The sequence below is a fragment of the Leptonychotes weddellii genome, chromosome 6 (genome assembly GCF_054177405.1).
Source record: "Leptonychotes weddellii isolate Sample4059 chromosome 6, ASM5417740v2, whole genome shotgun sequence".
Classification (NCBI taxonomy): domain Eukaryota; kingdom Metazoa; phylum Chordata; class Mammalia; order Carnivora; family Phocidae; genus Leptonychotes; species Leptonychotes weddellii.
This window is the reverse complement of record NC_138374.1, coordinates 28,674,559-28,698,850: the sequence shown is the minus strand read 5'-3', so window position 1 is coordinate 28,698,850 and position 24,292 is coordinate 28,674,559. Positions and strand designations below refer to the sequence as shown.

Below are 24,292 nucleotides of genomic sequence, written 5' to 3'. Positions count from 1 at the left end.
CAAACCTAATCACCTCCCTAAGGCCTCATCTCCAAATACCACCACCATGGCAGTTAGGGCTTCAATATATGGATGGAGGGGGGCACAATCAGTCCAAACTGTGGTTTAGAAAGCAGATGCCAAGGGGCGCCTGGGTGGCTCAGTCGTTAAGCGTCTGCCTTCGGCTCAGGTCATGATCCCAGGGTCCTGGGATCGAGCCCCGCATCAGGCTCCCTGCTCCGTGGAAAGCCTGCTTCTCCCTCTCCCACTCCTCCTGCTTGTGTTCCCTCTCTCGCTGTGTCTCTCTCTGTCAAATAAATAAATACAATCTTTAAAAAAAAAAAAAAAAGAAAGCAGATGCCAAAATAAATATGAGAGCATGAGCTTATTGCTATGCTATGATGAGGTACAAATTATCTTCTAGCATCTGTCACTCGTGGATACAAATATCATGGGGACACTAGGACCATGGGACAAAACAAACCTGCTCTTAAAGAGCAAACCTGTGTTGGAGGCTCCCCACTGCATCCTGCTCTACCTTAAAGCAGGGCTTGTTACCTCCCGATGTTTCCCACCCTGGAGTTGCAGGTGGCAGGGATTTCTGCCCAGTCTTTTGGTTCCGGAGTGATGCCCAAAAGGTGCTTGTGGGCAGGAGCCGAGGCTTGGAGTATGGACAGCCTGGATTTGAGTTTGGGCTCTGCCACTTATCAGCTGGGCGATGGTCAGGAACTCACACAATCTACATGAGCATCCCTAAGATACGCAGAGCATGAGCGCATGTAAGGGACCCTGGGCCAAGAGGAGTGCCCGACAGGGGAAGCTGCTGTCACACGTGGACGGCACAGGCAGTCGGCCGTCGGAGTACACAGAAGCCTCGGCAGGTGCCAGGCGCCGCCTCCTCACTTCCGTTCCGTTCCGTAACACCCTATGTCAGGAGAGGACCCTCCCGAAACCAAAAGCTCTGTCCAAAGTTACTATCACCCTCCTGCTTGTCATATTCAGAAATTTCCTTACGCGTTTTCCTAATCCCTTGAACTTGAAAAGTGTCGCTTCATTGTCATAATGATCATTTTAGAAACTAAAGGCATGCCTTTCCCTCTGTTTCAGCTCTTTACTTCTGTGTTTGGAGTGGGATTGAAGACATCTGAGAAATGGTTCAGGATGGGTTTCAGAACTCTGAGTAAAATAAAGTCGGACAAAACCCTGAAATTCACGCCAATGCAGAAAGCAGGTAAATTGTCTCTCGTACCCATCTCCTGCCGTAGCCAGGGGCCGGCCAGGTGGTGGTAGAGCTGAGGCAGCTGAACTTCAACTCCAGCCTTGGCAAGCTGGGTCACTTTTTTGTTCTCTGTTTTTGTACTGTGGTTAAAAGCACAAGCTTTTGGAATCAGACAGACCTGAATCCAAATCCTGGCTCCAACACTCGGTGGCTGTATGATCTTGAGCAAGCTTGTTCAAGTCTTTGAGTCTAAGCTACGTCGTCTGTAAAAGGGAGGTAGCATTGCTAGTTAATGGGGAGTAAATCAGATCATGCAGGCAAGTCCTCAGCCTGTGCCTGGCAGAGAGCAAAGACGCTCTGCAAGGGGGCCGCTGTCATTCCTGCATCCGGGCGTCACACCGGGTTGTGCTGTTGATCTGGTTCTCACTGAAATGGCTCTAGACGTTTGGTCCTGGCTGTCTCCCATGGGGGAGACGCGTGGGGGAGGAGTCAAGGGCAGAAAATAGACATGAAGATTGAGGAGTAAAAAATATTTGAACAAACTGGAGTCATTGCTGGCACAAATGTGGATTTGCTTTAGAAACTGCAAGACACCAGGAAATAGAAGGGAAAGTGTGCAAATCTAGACAAAGGGTTGATCTGCCTGCTCAGGACCCAGCAGCCTGAGAAGAGAAGACCGTGGTGAGACAGCTGAAGCCTGGCAGGACCTCTGAAGGTGGTGGCGTGGGTGCTTCCATTTATGGAGGGCTCTGGTACATTTTTTTAAATGAAGAAATGCAAATAAAGGGTCAAAGAATTGTACGTGTTTTAAACATTTACTTTTAACATGCAACAGAAATATAATAAAATTGCAGTTTGAAAGAGCAAGCCACATCCAGCAGTGGTGACTGTAGTCATCCTGTTGTACACGACATCCCTGGTACCTATTTCTCTTGGAACTGGAAGTTGGTACTTTTTTGATCACCTTCCTCCAATTCCTCCTCCACCCACCCTCGCCTCTGAAAGCCATAAATCTGATTTCTCTTCTATGAGTTTTTGGTTTTAGATTTCACACATAAGTGAGATCATAGAGTATTTGTCTCTCTCTTGACTTATTTCACTTAACATTATGCCCTCAAGGTGCATCCATGTTGTTGCAAATGACAGGATTTCCTCATTTTAGTGGCTGAATAATATTCATACACACACACACACACCCCCCCCACAACTTCTTTATCCATCCACTGATAGACGTTTAGGTTGTTTCCATGTCTTGGCTATTATGAATAATGCTGCTATGAACATAGCTGTGCGTGAATCCCTCTGATGTATTCCCAGAAGCAGGATTGCTGGATCACATAGTCGTTCTATTTTTAGGTTTTGGAGGAAGCCCCCTCCATGGGTCTGTGGGAATAACCACGTCATTATCACAACGGTGTCTGAGCTTCCATCTACCACTTTCCAACTCTGCATCTTCCCATCCTAAATCTTTACGCATTATCTTTCAAGAATTATCTGGCACAACTTATTGGTCAAGAAGGCTGGTTCTTCAATAAGAAAACAAGAACAGCTTGCTTTCCAGAGGGATGTGAAATATAGTCTCTTTCTTAGTCAGGCAATTGTAAGTCTCTTTCTCACGGGTCAGAAAGCAAGGAGTCATCGTTACCATGAAAAACTCACAACCAAGAGCATAGCGAATACACTCGTCTCTGGGGAAACAGTTTGGTGATACCTGTGGTCATGTTTGCTCTATTTGGGGGCAGAATCCCCTCCCGCAGAGGGCTGGTCATTTCACGTGTCACTCTCTCCATTGACCTGTTCACTGGCACCTCTATAGGATTCCTCTACTATGAAGACCTCGTCAGCTGTGTGACCAGGGCAGAAGCAGAGGCAGTTGGCGTGCTGGTTAAAGAGGCCGTCTGGGCATTTCTGCCTGATGCCTTCATCACCATGACAGGAGGATTCCGGAGGTAGATAATGAGAGCTGCTTTTGCCTCTCCTATTCTAACACCTTCCGTGGCTCCCCATATTCAGAAGTTCAGCCTTCTGAGCATGGCACAAAGGCCTTTGGTGATCTGGTACCAGCCTGTCTCTGTGGCCCTGTCTCCTGTACCTCACGTTTCCACCCCAACAATCCCAAATGGCTTGTCTTTGCTCACACGGAGATGTTTCGTGCCTCTGTGACTCGCTCAGTCAGACCCTTCTGCTTGGACTGGCTTTCCTCAAATTGCCACCTGGCTGACTTCTCCTCTTCTTTTAAGACTCAATTCAGATACCACCTCCTCCTCCAGGCTCAGCCAGGCAGCGCTTCTCAGTGCTACCTGCCAAGTAATTTGTTTGCATGCATCCTTTCCCTGACGAAGTTTGTAGACGTTAGTGCTCTGTGAGAATCAGGTGCCTGGCACAGAACAGGTGCTCAAGAAATACTGGCCGAGTCAATGAGCAGAATGAATGAATCTTCACAGAGATGTGTGCCATTGTTGGATGTTGAGGCGTCCTTTCCAGAAAGAGATTCCTTCCCTCCCAGCCCTCCACCCCTCCAGCTGTCCCTGTAGCCCGCTTACCTGCTCGCTGTTGGCCATCCTGGCAAGCCAAGTGTGAAGTGAGGAAGCAAACGGGAGAGGAAGATCAAATCTCAGAGAATGCCCTCAGTCAGTCTCATAATTCCGAGAGCCCTCGCTTTTATCACGTGCATATAGTTCTTGGTTTGCTTGTCGCCATGCTCGTCTCTGTATGGACGTGTGGGGGTGAGTGTGCACGTGGGAGCACAGAAGAGATCATTTCCTTTGTTATTTTTTACCCCACATATACAATCACATATGTACTATGTGTGATTTTTTTCTGTCATAAAGTTATTCTGCAAGGAGTAGAGTTGTACAACCAAGGATATTAAAATATATATATATATATATATGTATGTATGTATGTATCATGAGCATTTTGTGTTGCAAACCTGAAGCATAATGTATAGGAACAAAGGTGACTTTTAAAAATTGGGAGCTAGGGCGCCTGGGTGGCTCAGTTGGTTAAGCGACTGCCTTCGGCTCAGGTCATGATCCCGGAGTCCCGGGATCGAGTCCCGCATCGGGCTCCCTGCTCAGCAGGGAATCTGCTTCTCCCTCTGACCCTCCCCCACTCATGTGCTCTCTCTCTCTCTCTCTCTCATTCTCGCTCTCTCAAATAAATAAATAAATCTTTTAAAAAAATTGGGAGCTAAAAATCTAATTCATTTCCATTTTATGCTTTTTTTTTTTGATCAGAGGTAAGAAGATGGGGCATGATGTGGATTTTTTAATTACCAGTCCCGGGACAGGAGATGAAGAAGAGGAACAACTTTTACAGAAAGTGATAAACTTATGGGAAAGGAAGGTAAGAAGAAGACTCAAAAGTAGATATGTGGACACTCAAGCATTCCCTTAATACCGCTGAATTTCGCACACTATTTACCTCTTAATTGTGTAATGGCCATCTGATTGATTGTCAGTGATTCACAACAGCTTACACAATGCCACATGACACGCAATGAGACTTACCCGCCTGGGGCCCTAGAGTCCATGTTTTGAACATCTGTCTTGCTTATACATACTCGTCCCGTTTCCAAAGGGCCGAGGGCGGTGTGTCTCTGTGTCGAACATTCAGGAGCATTACAGCCCTCAAACAAACGGAGAGCATGCGCCGTGCAGACCCGGGAGGTGTGGGATGAGCCCAGCAGGCCGAGGGGTGGGGCAGCACCGTTGGGACTGGGATAGAATCAGCCAGGAGGCACACGGGTGCCTGGAACTCTCCACTGCTTTGTGCTGAGATGGGAAGAGGGAAACTCAGGAGGACAAGCTGAGCTCAGAAGCCCCCACCCACTGAGGAGATGAGACTTGCCCTAGGCTCCCTACTGCCCAGCAGAGGAGGTGAAGGATGAGTAGCAGCCAGAACTGCCTGCAGGGCCCTGACTCGTGCCCCCCTCCGGTGACAGCCCCACTTCCCAAAGAGACCGGAGGGCTCCACCCCAGGGACCTACAGGCCTGGCAGGCTGCTGAGCTGGTGTCTTTCTGGCCCAGCTTCCTCCTTCCTGAGTGATCTGGCCCCTGCTGGGTGTGGGCCATGCTCCCTGATATGGCAGAGAGAGAGAGAGACCTCAGATAAAGTGAAAATAAGAGCCAGAAACGCAGCACCCCAGTGCCAGGAGCACCAGAAGGGAGGACCCAACGTAGGGACCAAATTCACCTGTGAGGCCATCCCCAGCCCCCTCTGTCCCTCTCAAGAGAGTGGACCCAGGGCAGCCAGGGACTCTGAGAGTAAACTTCATGGGCCGAACCAGGGGAAGGCAGGACGAGGAAGGGTCAGCCCCACCTACACAGGCCCCTCTGCTCTGCTCCAGCAGGAAAGGTGAGCATCTCTCATGGATGGACAGCACAATTCATGGACCTGCTCACCAAGGCCCGAGTGGGGACTGCAAGGTGGGGGGTCCCTGTGAGGACCTAGTCAGTCTCAGTTTTTAGGCACCATGCTCCCCATGCCCTGAGACTGTCCCGGACTAAGATGGGGATGGTAGGGTGGGGACGTGGTGACAAGGAGCCTTCTTTCCTTTCATCTGTCCTCCGTTTGAGGCAGTCATAGCTCTGCCCTCCACGCAGAGACGGGCAGGCACGGGTGGAGGCCAGCATGAAGCCCGTGGGTCTTATTTGGGACCTTAAAAGCACGACCCTGCCGTTTACTGGCTGTATGACCTGGGACGCTTTGCTTAATCTTTCCTCATCTATGAAACAGGGATAGCAAGGCTCTCTCATTTCATTAATGGGGAGGATTAACCGAGAATTAGATAAAGCTCTTGACACAGTGCCTGGTAACAGCAAAAGCCTACCGAACACTGGCCGTTAGCGTGATCACCCCTGCACGATTATCCCTCGAGGAAGGAACAGGGAAAGGCCTCCCTCTCCCTCCTTGTCAGGACTCCCTTAGTTTCCAGGAGGAAGAAAAGAACATGCTGGTAGGAAACGTAGTCACCCTGTGGCTATTGATGGGCAGTCAGAGCCCGAAACTTCAAAGGAATGTTCAGAGAAGGAAAGAAGTTACCCAAGGGGAAATGGGGAACAACAAGGAAAGAAACAGAAGAACATAGAGATGCCCCCAAACAGCCCAGGCTAGAGAGCAGGAAGCAACATCAGGGGCTGTGTGGGTTGTGTGTGTGTGTGTGTGTGACAGCCGTGCCCTGTGGCCGTGGACGGAAGTGCCCGAATATGCAGACAGCAGCATTTTATTCTGGGCACGCATTCCCAAACACCTTGCAAGATTCAGAGCAAACTCCCCCCAAGGATGGCCCATCGTCTAGGACCAGCCAATGTGGCGGAAGTGCGAACAGTTGCAATTATTAGGAAGCCAGCTTTGCAGATTTTCAGGGGGGGGGTGGGTGTTATTGCAAATTTAACTTCAAAGAAAGACTTGTTAATATTTTAATAGCTCACTTTTCAACTGTACATAATTCAAATTTACAAGAAAAGCTGCCATACTGTACTCATTTTTTGTAAGTTTCATTACAAAACTGTGTTTTCCTGAGCTAGTGATTAGACGGCTCCCACGGCAGCATTTGCCTCCTCCCCCGGAGGGTCTCCTGGACTTCAGGGCTTCCCTCCCAGCCCCCTTCAAATGCTCTGTTCTCCCTAATAGCTTTCCTGGGGGAGCCACTGAAGGGCTGGAGTTCCCTCTTTTGAGGTCAGGAAAAGGATCCCCTCAAAGTTTGGCTGAATTGAAACAATGTCTCTTGGAGGGCTGCAGAAGAAACCGAAGCATTCCTTAGAACAAAATAAACCAGTGGTGCTCAAAGTGTGGTCCCTGGACCAGCAGCATCAGCATCACCTGAGAACTTGTTAGAGATGCAGAGTCTCACCCTCCCTCCCTCTGCTGAATCACTGTGGGGACAGGGCCCTACAAACTCTGCATGACACACTTTCCACATGCTTCTGATGATAAAACTCGAGAACATCTGACCTAAGGAATGCATGACAACAAATTGCATACCCTAATAGCTATGACTGAATTCTTTTGAGGTTATTTGCTTCTTTAGTTGATACTCGGATTCAGCATTGCTTACTGCCTCTCTCTGCCCCACGTCTGCCCTGTGCTGTGAGGAGTTCCCATAGAGCAGACAAATTGGGCGATCGCTGGGCGCATCTTAGAATCACTTATCTTTCTGACTCGGCTACAGTAGGTGAGGTAACCATCACTAACGCTATCCCACTCTCCAAGGCGGACAGAGTGACTGCCTTTGTCCTCAAAGGGGTAAGGCAAGTTTCTGAGCACCGACTTGTAATCCAGAAGTAAGGAGAGGGATTCTCTGGCAGCTTTGGCCTCTCTAATCATTAAATTCCTCTGTGGCCGAGAGAGGAAAATACACCCACTTGCTGGCTTCCTCTCCCAGGGTGGCCACGGGGACTCACACAGCAGGGGCAAAACCCGGCCATGTTGTGCTCAAATCCGTGAAGCTTCTGTTGAGAGCATTCGTTAAGAGCCCGGTATAAAACGGCAGACCCTGCCCAATGGGGACTCTTCCTGATGTCTTTCTGTTTGTTTTCAGGGATTACTTTTATACTGTGACTTTGTGGAGTCGACATTTGAAAAGTTAAAGTTGCCTAGCAGGAATGTGGATGCTTTAGATCATTTTCAAAAATGCTTTCTGATTTTAAAATTGCACCATCAGAGAGTGGACAGTGGCAGGTACAGCCAGGAGGAAGGAAAGACCTGGAAAGCCATCCGCGTGGACCTGGTCATGTGCCCCTATGAGCGCCGCGCCTTTGCCCTGCTGGGCTGGACCGGCTCACGGGTAGGTGCTACATGGAGCCAAAAGATGTGGGCTGGGTCTACCGGGGGCCAGGAGAGAGACGGCAGCAGCCGAGGCAGGGTGACAGGGAGGAATGCCCAGAAACTTCCAGATTGGGCATTCTACCTGCACGTGGTCAGGTGAGACAGTGGGGCCCCGGGTTGGCAGCAGCTCACCTGGGAGCAGGTTAGACACGTAAGTCCCCCCATACCTCCACCTCAACCCCCCACCCAACATCCTGAATCAGAAACTCTGGGGATGGCCCCCAGCAATCTAGATATTGGCTGACATTTTTTGTTCCTGAAAACTAGAAAAATTGATGGAACAATATATCATAAATGCAGCTTGTTTGACAGACCTGAATCTTTGGGAACGTAGAGTCTGTTGAGAAAGGGGAGAGTTCCAAAAAGAAGTCCAAGGTTATACAAGGTCAGGCCAGTTAGGAATCACTGGCAGAAATGGTTCCTCTTGTCCATTTTCTTTGAAGACAGGTGTGTTTCCAGCACATTCTAGTCTCTTCTCTCAGAGTTCTTGGAAATTATTGCTATTGGTTCTGCAGGTGCTGATAGAACACTAAGCTTTCCGCTGGGCCACTTTAAATGATTTAACCTCTTTGAGCCCCAATTGTGCCATCTCTGTTGTGGGTAACAGTGGTGCCCACCTTCTAATGTCACCATTTGGGTTCAATGAGAGGCTGTGTGGGTTTAAATGTGGCACGTGCTCAGCATATGGTAGCCACTTGGGTTATTATCTTTATGCCCTACTTAGGCAGCCACTGAATATGGTATATTTTGTCTCCAGGTCGATACCTGTTGGTGGGTGACCAGAATTAGTTCTAGTCTAAAATTCTGTAGGTGAGAAATTCAGTTTCACCTTTTTATCCAAAGATTTCAGGGCCTGGGAATTATTCTCAACACAATTCATCTATTAATCTCACCTCAATTTGGGGCCTACAAATGTGAATGGTGCCTTCGAGAGTTTGGCAGTGCACAACTTGCACAACTGTATGCAGCAGCCCTGGACCAATCTCTGAAGTCTGTTGTGACCAATGTTACAGCCAGCCTGATACCATCACTTCTACTCAATGTTCAGCTTTCTTCATCTGAAACATAAGACATTGTCCTTGCCCTGCCTGTTTCACAGGGTCATTATGAGAAACTAAAGAGGTTTTAAAGCAGAAGGCAGAACTGTCTCAGGTAAAGTGCCTGAGCTTTGGGTTTCAGGAGTCTAGGTCCTTAGCTCTATCAGTGGTTGTGTGGCCTCGGGTAAATGACTTAAGCTCTCTGGGCATCCCTTCTTCATCTGAAAAATGGGCTAATAACAGCCCCACCCTCACAGGATTGTAATGAGCATTAAATGAGACAATACCCTTGTCTCAGCACAATTCTGAGTCCAACTGTGTACTTAAAACTGTTCCCTTCAAGGTACTTAAAGAGTCTTTTAGACTCTTGTAGAAGTTGTTAAATATTAACGGCAATAGAGCAGATCAGAAAATTAATATAAAGCAAGAAATCAGCCCAGTGCCTGGCATAAAGTGAGCTCTCCACAAATACTGAGAAGGGTATCATTGCCTGGCTCATAGCCGTGGCCTTCCTGACTGGTCTTTCTGCTTCTGCCCTCACCCAGTACAGCTGAGTGATCCTGTTATAAATCAGATCAGGTCCCTCCCCTGCTCAAAACCTTGCAGAGACTCCCCATTTAACTCCGAGTAAATGTGGAAAGTCCTACGACCCTGCATGATCCTCTCACCCCCTTATGCCTCTGAATTCCTCGCCTACTGCTCTCCCTAAATGGGCCTGGCTCGTTTCACGCTAAGGCTGTGTTCTAGCTGTTCGTCTGCTGGAGTGCTCTCCCCGCAGAGTCTACTTGGCTAACTCCTTCACCTACTTCAATTCCTTGCTCAAATCCCTACCTTCTCAGTGAGGCCTGCCCTGTGCACAGCACTTACCTTTCAACATATCCTATACTTTATTTATTCCATTATTGTGTCTTTTCTGTGTCCCCTGCTCAAATCCAAGCTCCACCAGGGTAGACATGTTATGCTCCAAGCACATAGAACATACCTGGCACATAGCAGATGCTCAGTAAATATGTGTTTAGTAAATATCATTATTCCCCCAAAAAAGACGTCATTATCATTTCTTGCAGTCTCTGGGGAAATGTTCTGAGGTTTTAGCAGAGGTGTCCAGGAATGTATCTGTCACCACACATAACAGTCTCTCGCTAACCCCATTATCCTCATCCTCCCCAGCCTTTCCCAACACAGTGTGAGCAGCATTGCTCTAAATCTGGGGGGTTGGGGGGGGTGCGTGGAGAGGGGCATGAAGAGAGTGTCCCAGGGCTGGGAGGAAGCGCAGTGCTGAGCACCCTCATATTTTCACAGACGAGCAGCCTCTGCACCCAGAATCTGCTTCACCCTGATTTGTCCACAACCCTGCCTCCTCCTCTGGCACATTATAAAGGACTTTTGTTTGGAAAGTCTGTTTTCTTACACACGGGGTGGTGGTGGGGAAGGTCCCAGCCTCGACCAGCTTTCCTAAAGTAGGAGACGGCTCCTCCCACTAGAAGGCGCCATTATCCCATGCTTTCCTCCTACTCTCACATGGGAGGATTAACGTTTCTAGATCTGTGCTTCTCTCAGGAAAATCAACCTGAACGGCAACTGTCCTCTATCTTAGGCTTCAGCTTTCGCTCCCTGCAGCCTCAGAGCCCACCCTTGACCATAGGACATGCTAGTCTGGGACAGGTGGCTCAAACCATCAGTTTTACACAATCTCATCTGAGAGACTGTTAGAGCCAGAGGGGACCTTACGTACTTCCTTCATCCTCCTTCCTGTTCGACCAGTCAAGATTCAGAGAAGCTGGGTGACCTGCCAAAAGAAGCACAGCCAAATAGGGACAAAATCCAGGCTGGAATTTGGGTCTCCTGACTCTTCATCCTCTCTTACAATAGTGATATTCCAAAAAACAAAACAAAACAAAAAACACCTACTATATTTATCCAGCATTTACTTGGGGCCAGGTATTATCCTGGACACGATCCTCACAACATTTGTTTATTCATTCAACAAACACTTGCTGTACATCTTCTATGTGCCAGGCACTATAAGAGAAGAGAATATGGTCATGAACAAGTCAGGCTCCTATTTTCAGGGAGCTTACATTCTAGTGTGCAGGTGCAAGCACAGAGCTCTGTCATCACGGAGCTTTGCCCTTGGGGAGAAAATTGCTTTGAGAATATTTAGAGAGATTTCACTGTAGAGATTTAGATATCTCTAAACACATAATACTGAAGACATTCTAGGCTTGATAGTAATTTATTTTAATTATATCTCGTCCAGCAGTTTGAGAGAGACCTCCGGCGCTATGCCACACATGAGCGGAAGATGGTGCTGGATAACCATGCATTGTATGACAAGACCAAGGTAGTGCTGTCTACCCAAGATGGGATTCTTTAATCCTCATCCCAATGGTTGGCTCCCCGAGCACTTTTTCTGAACGGATTTTAGTGTCCAGGTTCAGTTTCCTTTGCCCTGAGTGTCCTGTTCCCACAGATCAGAGTTGAGGGCAGCTAGAAGGATCCTGATGGGAGCATGGTCCCCACCTGGCCCAGAATGTACCTCAAGGGCTTTGGGCTCAAAGATGATGAGCTTGTTGGGCCCTCAGAACCAGTCCAGCAGTGAACATTCATTGAGTCTGGTATATCTTTGGTATTTTTAGTGAATAATTCCAAAGGAAACCAAGGATTCCCCCAAGTCATAAATACCACTAAAGTACCCCTTAAATGCAATGAGCAGTAGCATTTTAAGTGACCACATAGGTCATTAATGAGAGTGTTACTGCAAGAGAGAGAGCAACAGAGCTGCCCTGAGATTTAGATGAGCAGTCAGCTAAGCTTACCCACCAGCTATATAACTCACTTGGTTAGCCTTACACTGGTCATGATCCAAATTCATGCCTCATCAAAATGATAAATTACTGTATGAATTATGAAGAGTTAAATATTCATCTGTTAAATCTACATGCTAAGGTCTACTGTTCTTACAGTGGTCAAGGACACTAAACTAAGCTCTGAGGGGAATAAGACACAAAATAACCAGAAGCAATGATCTTTACGCTCTAGGAGCTTACAGTCTAAATGAGCTGTATTTAGTTAGAGCTATCTCAGTTACAAGTCAGAAACCCAATCCAAGATGGCATAGCAAAAAAGGGGTGCTTGGCTTATATACAGCAGCATCTGGGGGTAATACTGACTTCAGGTGTGGCTGCATCCAGCTGCTAATGCAGGTTTCCCTCAGTGTTGGTTTCATTCTCAGGCATGAGTTTCCCATGATTCCCATCCTTCCAGCTTGACAGAGAAGAACCTCTTTCCTAATAGGAAATATCAAGAGTCCTAGCTGATATTCATTGGCCAGGCCTGGGCCGTGTGCCCATCCCTGAACCCTTTACCGTGGCTCTGATTGGTCAGGGTTGGATCATGTGGCCCTCCTTGGAGATGGAATTAACCCCACACCTGATCCTCATGGACGGAGAGGAAGGAAGGGTGGTTTTCCAAAGAAAAATCAAGGTGCTGCTGTCAGATGAGAGGACTGTAGATTGGCAGGGAAACCTCAGATGTCAAGCATGTGAGTGGAGGCAGACTCACATAACACAATTTAGGAATGCTTACAAATGAACACATTCTAAATAGTTTAACATAATGGAGTACATCTTATATGCCCCATACTGTGCTAAAGGCAAGAAGGGATGACGGAGAAGTGGTGCTTGATCTAAAAGAGATCATGGGGTGGGAGCCTGGTGGGGGTTGGGGTGGGGCAGGTGAGGAAGGCTAGAAGGAGAACCCAACATATACATGTAACCTATAATTGCCTCTCCTTGTTACCTGGAGCAGCAGTGCATCATTCTGGCTGCACATGATAATTACCCAGAGCCTTTAAATAGATTGGTGATAGGACCTCTCCTGAGATTCTCATTTCACTGGATTGGGGTGTAGCTCAATGTTTTTTTAGAAGTCCCTTCAGGTGGTTCTAATGCACAACTGTGGTTGAGAACTACAGACCCATAGGAAAAATACCAAATGCCCGTAGCTAAATATGTAAGGTTGTCATAATTTTACCTTAATCTGTGAAATACCAAATTTTTGGGTGGGAAAATGTAAAAATTACAGAAGTCAGTTAAGATTAAAAAAAGCAGTTAAGATGACTTTTTATACTCAGAAGCAGGGAATTATGTTTTTGTAATAATTCATTCTGCCAAGACAATTTATAAGTAAAACTTCCACTATGTCAGCATCAAGATGTTTAAAAATATCTGAACGCACATATTTCTTTTTATACTTTCAGAAAATATTCCTCAAAGCAGAAAGTGAAGAAGAAATTTTTGCACATCTGGGATTGGATTACATTGAACCATGGGAAAGAAATGCCTAGAAAAAGTTGTCAACTTTTTTTCAGCTTTTTTTTCAGGTTAAATAAATCATGCTTCATATTGTAGTAAAGATGCCTTAGGAAAATATGAGATTCTTTAAGCCTTATTGAAATGCAGATTGCCCTTAGGAATAGTTTTGGAAACTTGATAAGGCCGCACCTGGTAATTGGTTATGCTCTAGTAGGCCATTTATATGACCGTTGCTTAGAATTCACAATGCATTTTTCCATAGAAATGATGTTGAAATTGGTGGCTTATTTCGGGGAAGCTCATCAAAGCCCACTTTTCCCACAGTGTAGCTGAGATACTGTACATTTGCAATAAAAATAGGAGGAAACAAGAGATGGTGGAGTCTTCTTTTTCACTCAAATACTATAAAAATATTCTAAACAAAAATGTAACAAAATGAAAACCAAGAGTTGAAGACTTATCTTGAGGAGAGAAACAGATTTAACTAGAAGATCAGAGATTCTGGAGGGGGTTCTAGGTCCCTTTTGGAGCTTTTGGGGGATGGCAAAGTAACTCTAGACCCACTCTGCTCAGGTCATAGTCTGCTTCTCTGTCATCATGGAGCTGTTCTCTAGGCGTCCCAGCACAAGGCCACACACAGGATGTATTCCCACTGCTTTCACTCAGAAGTACAATTTCCTAAATGCCAAAGGAATATCTCCCCTGTTTTCTATCTCTGAGTCTCTCTCTGGATCTTAGTGGCCCTTTCTCTCTCAGGGAGATGCTCTCTCTTGGTCTTTTCATCTTAGGACACCCAGGGTAAGGGAGGCAGCCTTGAAAGCACATGTTGGCAGGTGGCAGTAATTGAGTTTGTAGAACTTGTTCTTAGTTGTTTGAAGAAGAGGGGACTTGTTTCTGAGCAATCAGAGGCCCTGTGTGAGAAAGAAACGCCTCCACGGCCTATCAAAGCGGAGTTGGTAGATGGATCCTGAGATGCTATGGACCCAGGTTCTCCCACTAGGAGACTCTGCTTGTTCACCAGCAGTGGCCCTCCCTGCATGAGGGAACCAGGACTCCTGGAAGCCTCCTCACAGAAGCCCTGGTGAAGGCCTGACCTGAGCCAGCTGATGCTGTTCACAGACTTTCCTCAGATGGCAAGCAAATTGCTACTTAGCCCACCCCTCTGGTCCTGTGTTCATCCACTTTGAGTCTTCTCACTCTCTCTCCCTGGAGAGTGCAGTGGAGGCCTTTTTCTCCACTCCCACAAAATGGATATAGCCTTCTTTTCTAATAATCTCTTGTAACAACCCTTGCCTTCACTACTCTACCGTATTTACCCTACACACACACACACACACACACACAGAGTGTATTGTAGAATCACCTTCCTTATGTACTCTCTGATCACAAACACAAATGGGAGCAATGAATGATCCAGCTATGTGCTACCCCTGTGGTCAGGGAACGTATGACTCCACATGATTTCTTCCTTGAGATGTTCAGAAATAAGAAATTGCTTTCCCTCAAACATCCCCTTTAAGTTTTATTTATATCCCAACTTGCACAATGTTAGCCCTGGCCAACCTTCCCGTGGAAGCCAGGTGTGATGGTTTTTTTGTTTTGTTTTGTTTTTGTTTGTTTTTTTGAGAAAAGAGATGTGGAAAAAAGATGATAAGACAAGACACACAGAAATCAAGCCCCTTTCCCAAAATCATAAAGAAAAGCATAGGTCAAGACTAGGATCAAAGGGCTCCTTCTGGACCTCACTTGGTGCTTCACTGCTTATTAAACAACAAGATCTGAGTGTTGGAATGAGTCCTTAGCTCTTTCACCTACAGAGACAAACCAACCCAAAAGTTTTCCAGATCTGCAAAGGAAATTTGGATTGGTTAAGAAGCAGCTTAGTATCTCTCCTCACTCTGAGCACAGATCCCTGGGTTTTCAGCTCTGTTCTAGCTCTAGATCTGTTCCTTGACCAAACTGCATCATTCCAGGCTCAATCTGGGCATAAGCCACCACAATCCCCTCCTTCTCTCCATTTCGACAGTAGGACGGTGAGTGTCATGCATGGGCTCCTTGCTTCCTGCTACAGTCTTCACATATATGTGGGTTCCTTCTGCTCCCATCAGATTCTTCTCGTGTGTGGGTGACCTCCTAGGATTCTTGAGAAAATAAACAGGTTTTTAAAAAAATAGAGCAAAGACTTCTGCTTCTGGCCCAAATGGGGCAACAACAACCAGATTTACCCTCCCACCTGAAACAACCAAAAGTCAGAAAGAAAAAAAAAAAAAACACGTTTAAAACAATAGTTATCAAGATGCTGGACATCAGGGAAGGAAGGATGTAATTCTTGAGAGACAGAAAACAAATGAGAGGAGGCCTACAATTGCCAAGTTTAATGCCCTGGCAGATTTTTTCTGGCCACTCAACTGTCTTCTGTTTAATGTTAGCATGGTATTCCTTTTTCATTCCTTTTACCTTAATCTATTGGTGTCTTTATATATAAAGTGAGTTTTTGCAGGCAGTATACAGCTGGATCTTGTTTTTATATCCAAACTGATAAAAAAATTTTTTTATTTTTATATCTCTGCCTCTTAACTGGGGTATTTAGACCATTTATATTTAATGAAGTCATTGGTATGGTTCATTTAGAAATGTACCATCTTCCCATTTGTTTTCTGTTTGTTCTGTCTGTTCATTACTACTTTTTAAATATTTTTCTGCCTTCTTCCATATAGATTTTAGGAGTATCTTATTGAGTTCCATGAAAAAAAAAATCTGTTAGGATCTATTTATTTATTGCGAGAGAGACAGAGAGACAGAGAGCACAGTGGGGAGGGGGAGAGGGAGAGAGAAAATCTCAGGCAGACTCCCCGATGAGCATGGAGCCTGACATGGGGCTCGATCTCATGACCCTGATATCGACTTGAGCCAAATTCAAGAGTCAGGCACTTAACCAACTGAGCTACCCAGGGGCCCCATTGATATACAGTGATTTTAACCAAGAGTTCTTACCTCAGCAATCTTGGGATTGTCATCAATTTCTGAAATTTCACATGGTCTCTCACTTTCCTAAGTTGGTAAAAATAAATTAAGAAATGAAGAAGAAATGAAGGGTCACAGCATTTGCCCATGATCATGATTAAAATCAGCAGTTCTTAAATCTGCATGCACATAAGAATCACTAGACGGCTTTAAAAACAAAACAAAGTAAGCAAACAGATAATAATTACCCCCCAAAAAAATCCTTAAAAGAGAAATACCATTGTAAATGAAAATAATCCAGGATTGGACAGTGGGGAGAAGTGGGTAGGAGTAGAGATCAAACAAGATTGGCCACATTTTGATAATTGGGTTCATTATACTATCCTCTCTACTTTAGTATATATTTAAAATTCTGCATGCCACAGCTTTATCGTCCAGAGATACTAATTTAATTGGTTTTGGTGATTGGTATTTTTGGTAGCCTCCTAGATGATTTTTAAAGTGCCCCAAAGGTTAAGGAACTATGAATTAAATAAATAGCACCACCACCAACCACAATACACCTTAACATGTTTAAAGTTTACAGTTTGTCAACACATCTTTACAACCATGATCTCAGTCCATCCTCACAACCTCCTAAAATAGGGAGGGTAGTGTTTATGACTCCTATTTTGGAAAGAACTAGCCAAGGCACAGAAAGTGTGAAGTCACTTGCTCAGGATCACATAAATCATTAAGTGGCAGGGCCAGGGGTAGAGCCTAGGTTGTCTTTCTCGCATTAATGCTTATCAGTATGAGAAAAACCAGAATTGTTCATAGAGGAGGGAATTAGAGCCTGGAGTCCACAAAACACAGTTGTATTATAACCAGAGAAATCTCTTGGATATTGTCTGGGTGGCCTTTGAATTCTGAGCCTGGTCTCCAGAGCAATCCAGCATTTGGAGGGGTGGGGTTGGTAGATTCTCTTGTGACTGATGTGTGTTCTGATGTAGAAAAAGGGCAAAGATAAACAGAGCCACATACTTGTGGGCCTATCCCTACCATAGACCCCTCAGCACTTGTTTGTCTCCTACCTTTCCTGAGATTGTCCCACTCTCTTTTGAAGCTTGGGCCCTTTTGTCCTTGACTTTAGAACACATCCACAGTACAGATGTGCATTTGCCATGGCAACACCTGTCCCTCTCCACAACTACTTTCTGCCACCCCAAATACCAGCCTTGTTGCCACGGATTTCCTAGAGTGAAGGTTGGGTGACAGATCGGCTCTGCCTGGAGTGTAGTATCATGAGTCTGAGATAGAAATTGAGGAGCAGGAAACTTCCACCATTGTGTCCCCAGGAAACAGATTTGGATCCTGACACCCTCAGTCCAAAGCCAATTCACTGAAATACTGATTCCTGCCAACACGGCCAGACCCAAAGGAGCTTGCTACTCACCTCGGTGGACTCATTGCTGCTTCTTCTTCGGCGGATCAGCATAAATAGTAAAGCCAGCAGCAGGGCTGTGGCCACCAGGGACGGGATGCCTGCTGCTAATCCAAGAGAGGGCCCACAGTCCTGCCATACAGAGAAGGGCAGAGTCAGGTTCTCCAAGAATAAAGGGCAAGTCCAGTTGATTAAAAATAAAACAAAACAAAAACTGCATAACCTCTCAGTGTCATATACAAAATTAAAAGGTTAATAAAATACTGCAGAAAAGATGTTTGCAATGCACATGACAAATGATTCATGTCATAGGACTTAATTTACATAGTTTAAATCAATAGGAAAAGGGTGACAATCCAGTAAGAAAAATGGGCAAAGGGTACGAATAGGCCATTCCTACAAACAGAAATACAGATGTCTCATCAACATAGCAAAAGCTGAGAAACAATTCATAGCAACTATTAGATACTATTTTAACCTATCAGTTTGGCAAAAAGTAAAAACTTATATCCCACATCATTTTGGTGTGAATGTTTACATTTACCTGCACTATATGCATTAAGCAGTTAATTTTCAAATTTCCGTTTTGCTTTGATCTGAGTGGAAACGGCCATGCTTGTCTCCACCTAAATTTTCAGATTTGTAGATTACCTGGAAATATCAAAGATAACCTGCAGAATCCCTATAAACACTCAACTCTCATATATAACATACATACAGGAAAGTATATAAATCATAAATATATAGCTGGATGACTTTTCACATGTGGAACCCACACAGCTAACCAGCACCCAGATGAAGACTCAAAACATGGCCGGGACCCCAGAAGTTGCCCCATACTCCCTTCCAGAAATGGCATGTGTAACCGCTATCCTGAACTCCGTCACTGTAGATTAGTTTTGTTTTTGTTTTCCAATATCACCTAGATGGACATGAAAAGTTTGTACTCTTTTATGTCTAGCTTTTTCTGCTTAACACTTTGTGAAAATTGCCTGTGATTCCTGCATGCTCTCCCTCATTTTTGAGCTGAGTTGGTTGTAAGAATAATCATTGAGCCAGATTCTGTGTTTGGTGACAGTTCACGTATTGAACTTTACTCCTCAAAACTAAGGTCGGAAATGGCTAGAGCATTATTATCCCCATTTTATAAGCGACCAAACCAAGGTTCCATAATGTAGTGATATACTTACTGCTTCTTTCCCACTTGTAGCAGGTGGGGAGGAAGTCTGTGTGGGAAAAGAACATACATCTTTAAAAAAAACACCACCACACAGTGCACATTATACAAACAGCCCATCCAAGGTTAAGCCATAATGCCAAAATGCCCTACGTGGTAGATCCAGGGTCCATGCTCTTCACCACGGGGCTGCACTGCCTTCCGTGACCAAATGCAGGACGCCAATTCAGTTTTTGTCCTTGACATTTCAGTATGGCTTAGCAGAGACCGACCTGCATATGTACCCCGGTTCCAAACCCCCCTGCAGATAGGCTCTGATGAACCAGGTGTTCACCTCTCCCCTACTTCCCAGGGTACTGGCATTCCAGTCGTTCATCTGCACCAAAGGGGAAAGGTTATTTATTTATTTTTTCCTAAGTTTCGTTTATTTATTTTAGAGAGAGAGAGTGCAGCAAGTGAGCAGGGGGAGGGGCAGAAGGAGAGAGAGAATCCTGAAGCAGGGTCCCCGCTGAGTGTAGAGTCTGACCCAGGGCTCGATCTCAGGACCCTGAGATCATGACGGAAGCCGAAATCGAGAGCAGGCCGCTCCACCGACTGAACCACCAGGTGTCCCCAAAAAGGAAGGGTTATGCAATAGAATGTAACTGCCAGATAGGGTTACCAACCATCCAGAGAACTTGCCCAGGATATAGGACGTGCACTGCTAAACCCAGACAGTCCCAGACAAACCGGGATGGTTGGTTGCCCTACACAGGTCCAAAGGGAGGAAGGGAAGGTTCTCAGAGAAATGGGCTATTAACAGAGAAGGCATTACAAAAGGCGATGACTAGCATCATAAGGACTTCCCTACCAGCCCCACTCACCTCCACCGCCCCGAGCTTCTCTGAGTTACCCTCATAGGGTAGGCCAAGCCAGGATAAGACAGAACCTGGGGTCTCCACAGACCTGCTGAGTTCAAGCAGTGAGGGAGAATGTTCCAGCAGGGACCATATCAAAAGGTTTTGACAGGTACAGAGAGGGCTAGGGGAGTCTGACAACAGTCAGAGGCTGAAGCAGGGAGCAGAGCAAGACAGGGAGATCCCGAAGGCAGGGCCCTACCCCAGGGCAGAGTGGGTGCCCGGGGAGTCCAGGAACAGAGATCCAGGGCGGCCAGTAGTGGGCGCCAGAGGCAGGCAGTGAGTCACAAGGTGGCCCCTTTCCGCTGCCCTCCAGGACCACGTCTCCGCATTACAATAACAATGATCACTGGCCGTCTGCATCCTCTCACCAGGCAGATTCCATTTATTCTCTTTGAATAACAATGTAACTTCTCAGGAAAATTTGGCACAACCAAACCCACTAAAAAACCCGGCCAGGAAAATGCTTGGCTCAATCATAGCCGCACTACGGGTCAGAAAACAGGCCTGGATCTCTAACACAACATGAGAGCAGAAGACAGAAGATCAGCAAAGGACTGAAACTATATGCCTTCAGCAACTGACAATCTCCATCTAACTTGGAACTAAATGCCATAATCAAGAGCCATACACTGTTCATTCTTGTTGACCCAGCAACGCCTTCTAGAACATACACTAAGGAAATCATCTTAAATGCAGACAAGGATTTAGCTATAACTATTTTCATTACAAAATGATTCCTAATTGTGGCTAACAGATTAAAGATTAAAGAAATAATATCACGTGACTATCCTCAGTTGTGGTTATAAGGGCTGATGGAAAATATGTATCATAAAATCTATATAAAATCATATGTAGAGTAAGAATACAATGGTACAGAGACAACACATATCAAAATATATGTAAAGTCAAAATAAAGGTAAAGTCAAACAGGACTAGAAGGAGTGACACCAATGTTTTCTCCTGATTGGAATTTAGGTGTTTTGATTTTTTTTCTTTTTTCTTTTTTTTTTTTCCTGCTCAGATTGCATTTTATTTATTTTTTTATTATTGATTTTTTAATTTTACTTTCAAAATGTTTATTTATAATTTTTATTATTGAAAAAATTTGTCCCAGCCCCTCCCCCCACACCACAACTGTTCATAAGTGCCTCTGAAAACCTGGGATTCGGCCCTCAGCATGAGGTCCACGTGAAGGAGCTCTGCCCGCCCCTCCTCACCCCACCCCCAGGCAAGTGTGCCCATTTGCCCCACTTGCCCGGTGACTGGGGCCTGCAGCACTTACCGTGTTGGCCGGCAGTGTGAAGTTCAGTGAGAAACTCTGATGGAGAGAAGGAAACATTAACGCTCTGAGAATGGTCAGCCAGGCTCCTGACCCCTCTACCAACTGTCACCCAGCCTGGTGGGTCACAGAAAAATTCACTGATTCCACAGGCTCAGTCAAACCCCAACCTCTGCTCCCAATCTCGGCCCCTCTCCCCTCCTCAGATGCCCAGCCAGGGCCTGATGAAGGGGCCAGCCAGTGATTGCCTGATGGGCCCCAACTCAGAGGGCAGCAAAGACCATGTTAGAAATACAGCAAAGCACTGAAAGTTGTTTTCCCCCAGAGCTCCTTTGAGGGAGGGAATGGTGTGAGTTTAGAAGTACTTGGTACTTCCTGCTCGGGGTAGGAAGTAAGGGCCACGAGGGGCAGGCTCCAACAAGAACACCTGCTCTGAACTCCCTCCCCGGGGGAGAGGGCGTGAGAAGGACAAGGCTTCTGTGCGTACTGAGTCTGAGACACAGCTTCCAGGCTCGGGCAGAGCTGCTCAGGACAACAGAGGAGAGGGTAACCCTCTGCACCCTCCCCTCACTCAGCACCCAGCCTCACCTCTCCCCCAAATATGGAGTCAATATTGAAAGGTCGTGAGCTCCGTGGGGCACCGAACTGTTAGCCTGTGCAGAGCCTCCCGCGGCTCCTTCCTCCTCCCTGTCCCCATCTTCTGTCCCTGCAGTCTGGGCTAGCCGAGGCCAGTCTGTCCAGGCTGCTCTTTACTGATACCAAGATAAACACTCTTCTAGGACAATATTAGAGCAAGAGGAATATCTGGGCCACCTTGGCTCCGGGGCTTCTTACTCAAGGGACCCAACCACTGCCCTCTGTGCTAACACCAACCACGCCCACAGATGCTGCAAGGGTACGTGGTGGCCACTGTATGGGACGCAGCTGCCCAGAGCCTTATCTCATCAGTGAATACTGGGTACTGATGTCAGCAGGCCCAAGACAAAGCTCCCTTTGGGGGGACAGCAAAAGAGGGGGAGCAGCAGCAAGTGGGCCATTGTGTGTGCTGTTTATCAATATCTGGATGACGAAGATTTTGGCCAATTTCAGAAAAACATTCATATTTTGTAGAAATAACACTCCAGTGCCCTCGTGGCCAGAAAAACATCCCATCAGTTTGGGTGGGGAGACTCTGAGGTCGTGTTCTTTAGACAGGCCGCTGGGTGGGGTGAGGCAGCCCTGGGCTTGGAGTCACCTGATCTGGGTTCCAGTCCAGACCCAGTCACTTAGGAACTGTGTGGCCTTGGAAAAGTGACTCGAAGTCTCTGGTCTCCATTTCCTCGCAGCAAATCTATTTTCCCAGGCTTAAAACAGGGATGATGTTAACTCGCTTTGCCCAGAAGCCCAAAGGGAACAACATCCAAACTGTAAAATGCTCTGAGTGTGTAGCAGTGCAGGGGGGTCACACGATGTCATGTTCTTCATGGCCTGGCCAGCACGGAGCAAGGCACAAGGAAGCCACTTGGGAAGTTCTTATTGGATGGAACTGCATGCATAGATTAGCAATATTCCAAGTACTGAATTTGCTATAATGCATTGCTTGCTAGTCCAAGGCCTCTGTAATTTCTGCATAACAACTCTAAAGGCACATGAGGATCTCAGTGGCCAAGTGGTCCTCATTATGAGCTTGCCATTTGTGAGAAGGAGGGAGAGACAGGATAATTGCTCACTGTTCTTGAGGGGACGCTGTGTGTCAGACACCGCATGTATAACCGTCCCGTAAGGGGAACGTATCATCCCTACGTCGTGGGTGTGGGGACTGAGAGCAAGACAGTTGCTGGTAAGTGGTCTGGGACTGGTTAGATCATGGATCTTTCTAAGTCCAAAGCCAGAATTCAACTCCTTCTCATAATCTCTTTAATAAAGGAACCCCAGAAGTCTCTTCTAACGTAACAAACTTCATTTGATTGAGTCACACCCAAACATGTGTCACAAGTCAGTAAGAAAATTGGAACGTTTCCAGTGCAACTTCTGAGTATCTATGTTGCTGATCACATAACGGAAGGCAGACTGAGCAAATGAGGATAAAGGCGTGGATCCCACCCACTGCTTCAACTGGAAAATGAATTTAGCCAAAACATCTACTTTGCGCCCTTGTTGTATGTGGGGTTTTAAACACGAAACCTTAATATTAAAATAAAAGATGAGATCAGCAAACATTAGATGAGAATTGTTTTAATGATTAGTATTTTGCATACAGGAAGATAATAATTAAAAAAAACCACCCAAGCCCCTTGAAGTCCTAGTACTAACTGTACCGTCATATTTGCATGAGGAGATGTGAGTTTTCAATGCCTGGAGTTGTTTTTTATAGCGAGAAGGGAAGGTTAGGGTGAGAAAACATGCTAGCCTACTCACCATGTCTGACAGCCTCCCAAGAACCTTCTCCCAGCACCACCCTGGGCAAGCTCCTTTCTTGCTTGCGTGGTAGGCTATGTATCACATTTGTAGGAGCATCCAGCTGGGAGAGCCAGGGTGACAGGGCAAGGGGTGGCTCCATGACAGCCAAGCCATTTATGGTCAGGGGAGTAGCCGAGTCGCCTGCCCACCCCTCAGGGAGGTGGTGTCTGCTTCGTGGCCGCTGTGGATGGCCCCATCACCCATCCTCTTTGTTTTCTTTTTCCCCTCTTACTTTCCAGGCTCCTTCCTCAGCTACGCCTCCATCTCAGCAAAGAACCCACGGCTGGCTCGAGAGCTCGGTGGCTTCTGTGGCCAGCAGCTCTTTAGCAGCAATGGGATCCGCAGGCTGAGGCCGGCCGCACCCTCCCCCGCTGCCGGCTCCCGCGTGGCCCGCTGCCCCAGCCTCCGTGGGATCAGCACACCAACAGCATCAACACAGAGGATGGCTGCGGGAGGGGTGTTGGAGGCCGGGCTGTAGCCCCCCGGCGAACACACTCCCTGGTCAGTGAGCTGCCTGGAGGGGAGTTCAGCCTCACCCCCTTTCTGTTCTCACATTTTGAGTGGGGACCCTTGTAGAGTTGGAGGAAGCCACTGACGGGGACTGCTTTATATTTTTTATGAGGTCTTTGTTAGGAATTTGCTTCTTTAAAACAGGGAGGGAACTGGAGTCCCATGCTGACAAAACAACAGAATTCTGACCGATAAATCTGATCACTTAAGTGAATGCAT

At 46.5% G+C, this 24,292-nt stretch overlaps 2 protein-coding genes across 4 annotated transcripts in view; one reads left to right on the top strand and one right to left on the bottom strand.

The window, feature by feature from the left end:
* Positions 1–13,414, top strand: part of DNTT (DNA nucleotidylexotransferase) — a 28,559-nt gene extending 15,145 nt beyond the window's left edge. The window contains exons 6-11 of one of the 2 annotated variants that reach the window (XM_081823121.1): positions 1,087–1,210; positions 3,015–3,147; positions 4,438–4,546; positions 7,743–7,988; positions 11,330–11,410; positions 13,328–13,414. In XM_081823121.1, the coding sequence (XP_081679247.1) occupies positions 1,087–1,210; positions 3,015–3,147; positions 4,438–4,546; positions 7,743–7,988; positions 11,330–11,410; positions 13,328–13,414 (780 nt within the window). Of the gene's footprint in view, positions 1–1,086; positions 1,211–3,014; positions 3,148–4,437; positions 4,547–7,742; positions 7,989–11,326; positions 11,411–13,327 lie in introns of both variants that reach the window. The other variant, XM_081823120.1, reaches the window with a different exon arrangement.
* OPALIN (oligodendrocytic myelin paranodal and inner loop protein) lies at positions 13,187–23,951 on the bottom strand. Of its 2 annotated transcripts, XM_031030632.2 has the most exons (6): positions 23,522–23,936; positions 21,128–21,163; positions 18,960–18,995; positions 17,782–17,901; positions 16,377–16,433; positions 13,191–15,523 (listed from the first exon to the last, which is right to left on the bottom strand). In XM_031030632.2, exons 1-6 carry the CDS (start codon positions 23,522–23,524, stop codon positions 15,347–15,349), a joined length of 429 nt encoding a protein of 142 aa, XP_030886492.2. In that variant the 5' UTR covers positions 23,525–23,936; the 3' UTR covers positions 13,191–15,346. The 2 variants fall into 2 exon arrangements, with proteins under 2 accessions (XP_081679248.1, XP_030886492.2); XM_081823122.1 differs by lacking the exon at positions 21,128–21,163 and having other exon boundaries at positions 13,187–15,523; positions 23,522–23,951.
* Positions 23,952–24,292: the final 341 nt, after the last annotated feature.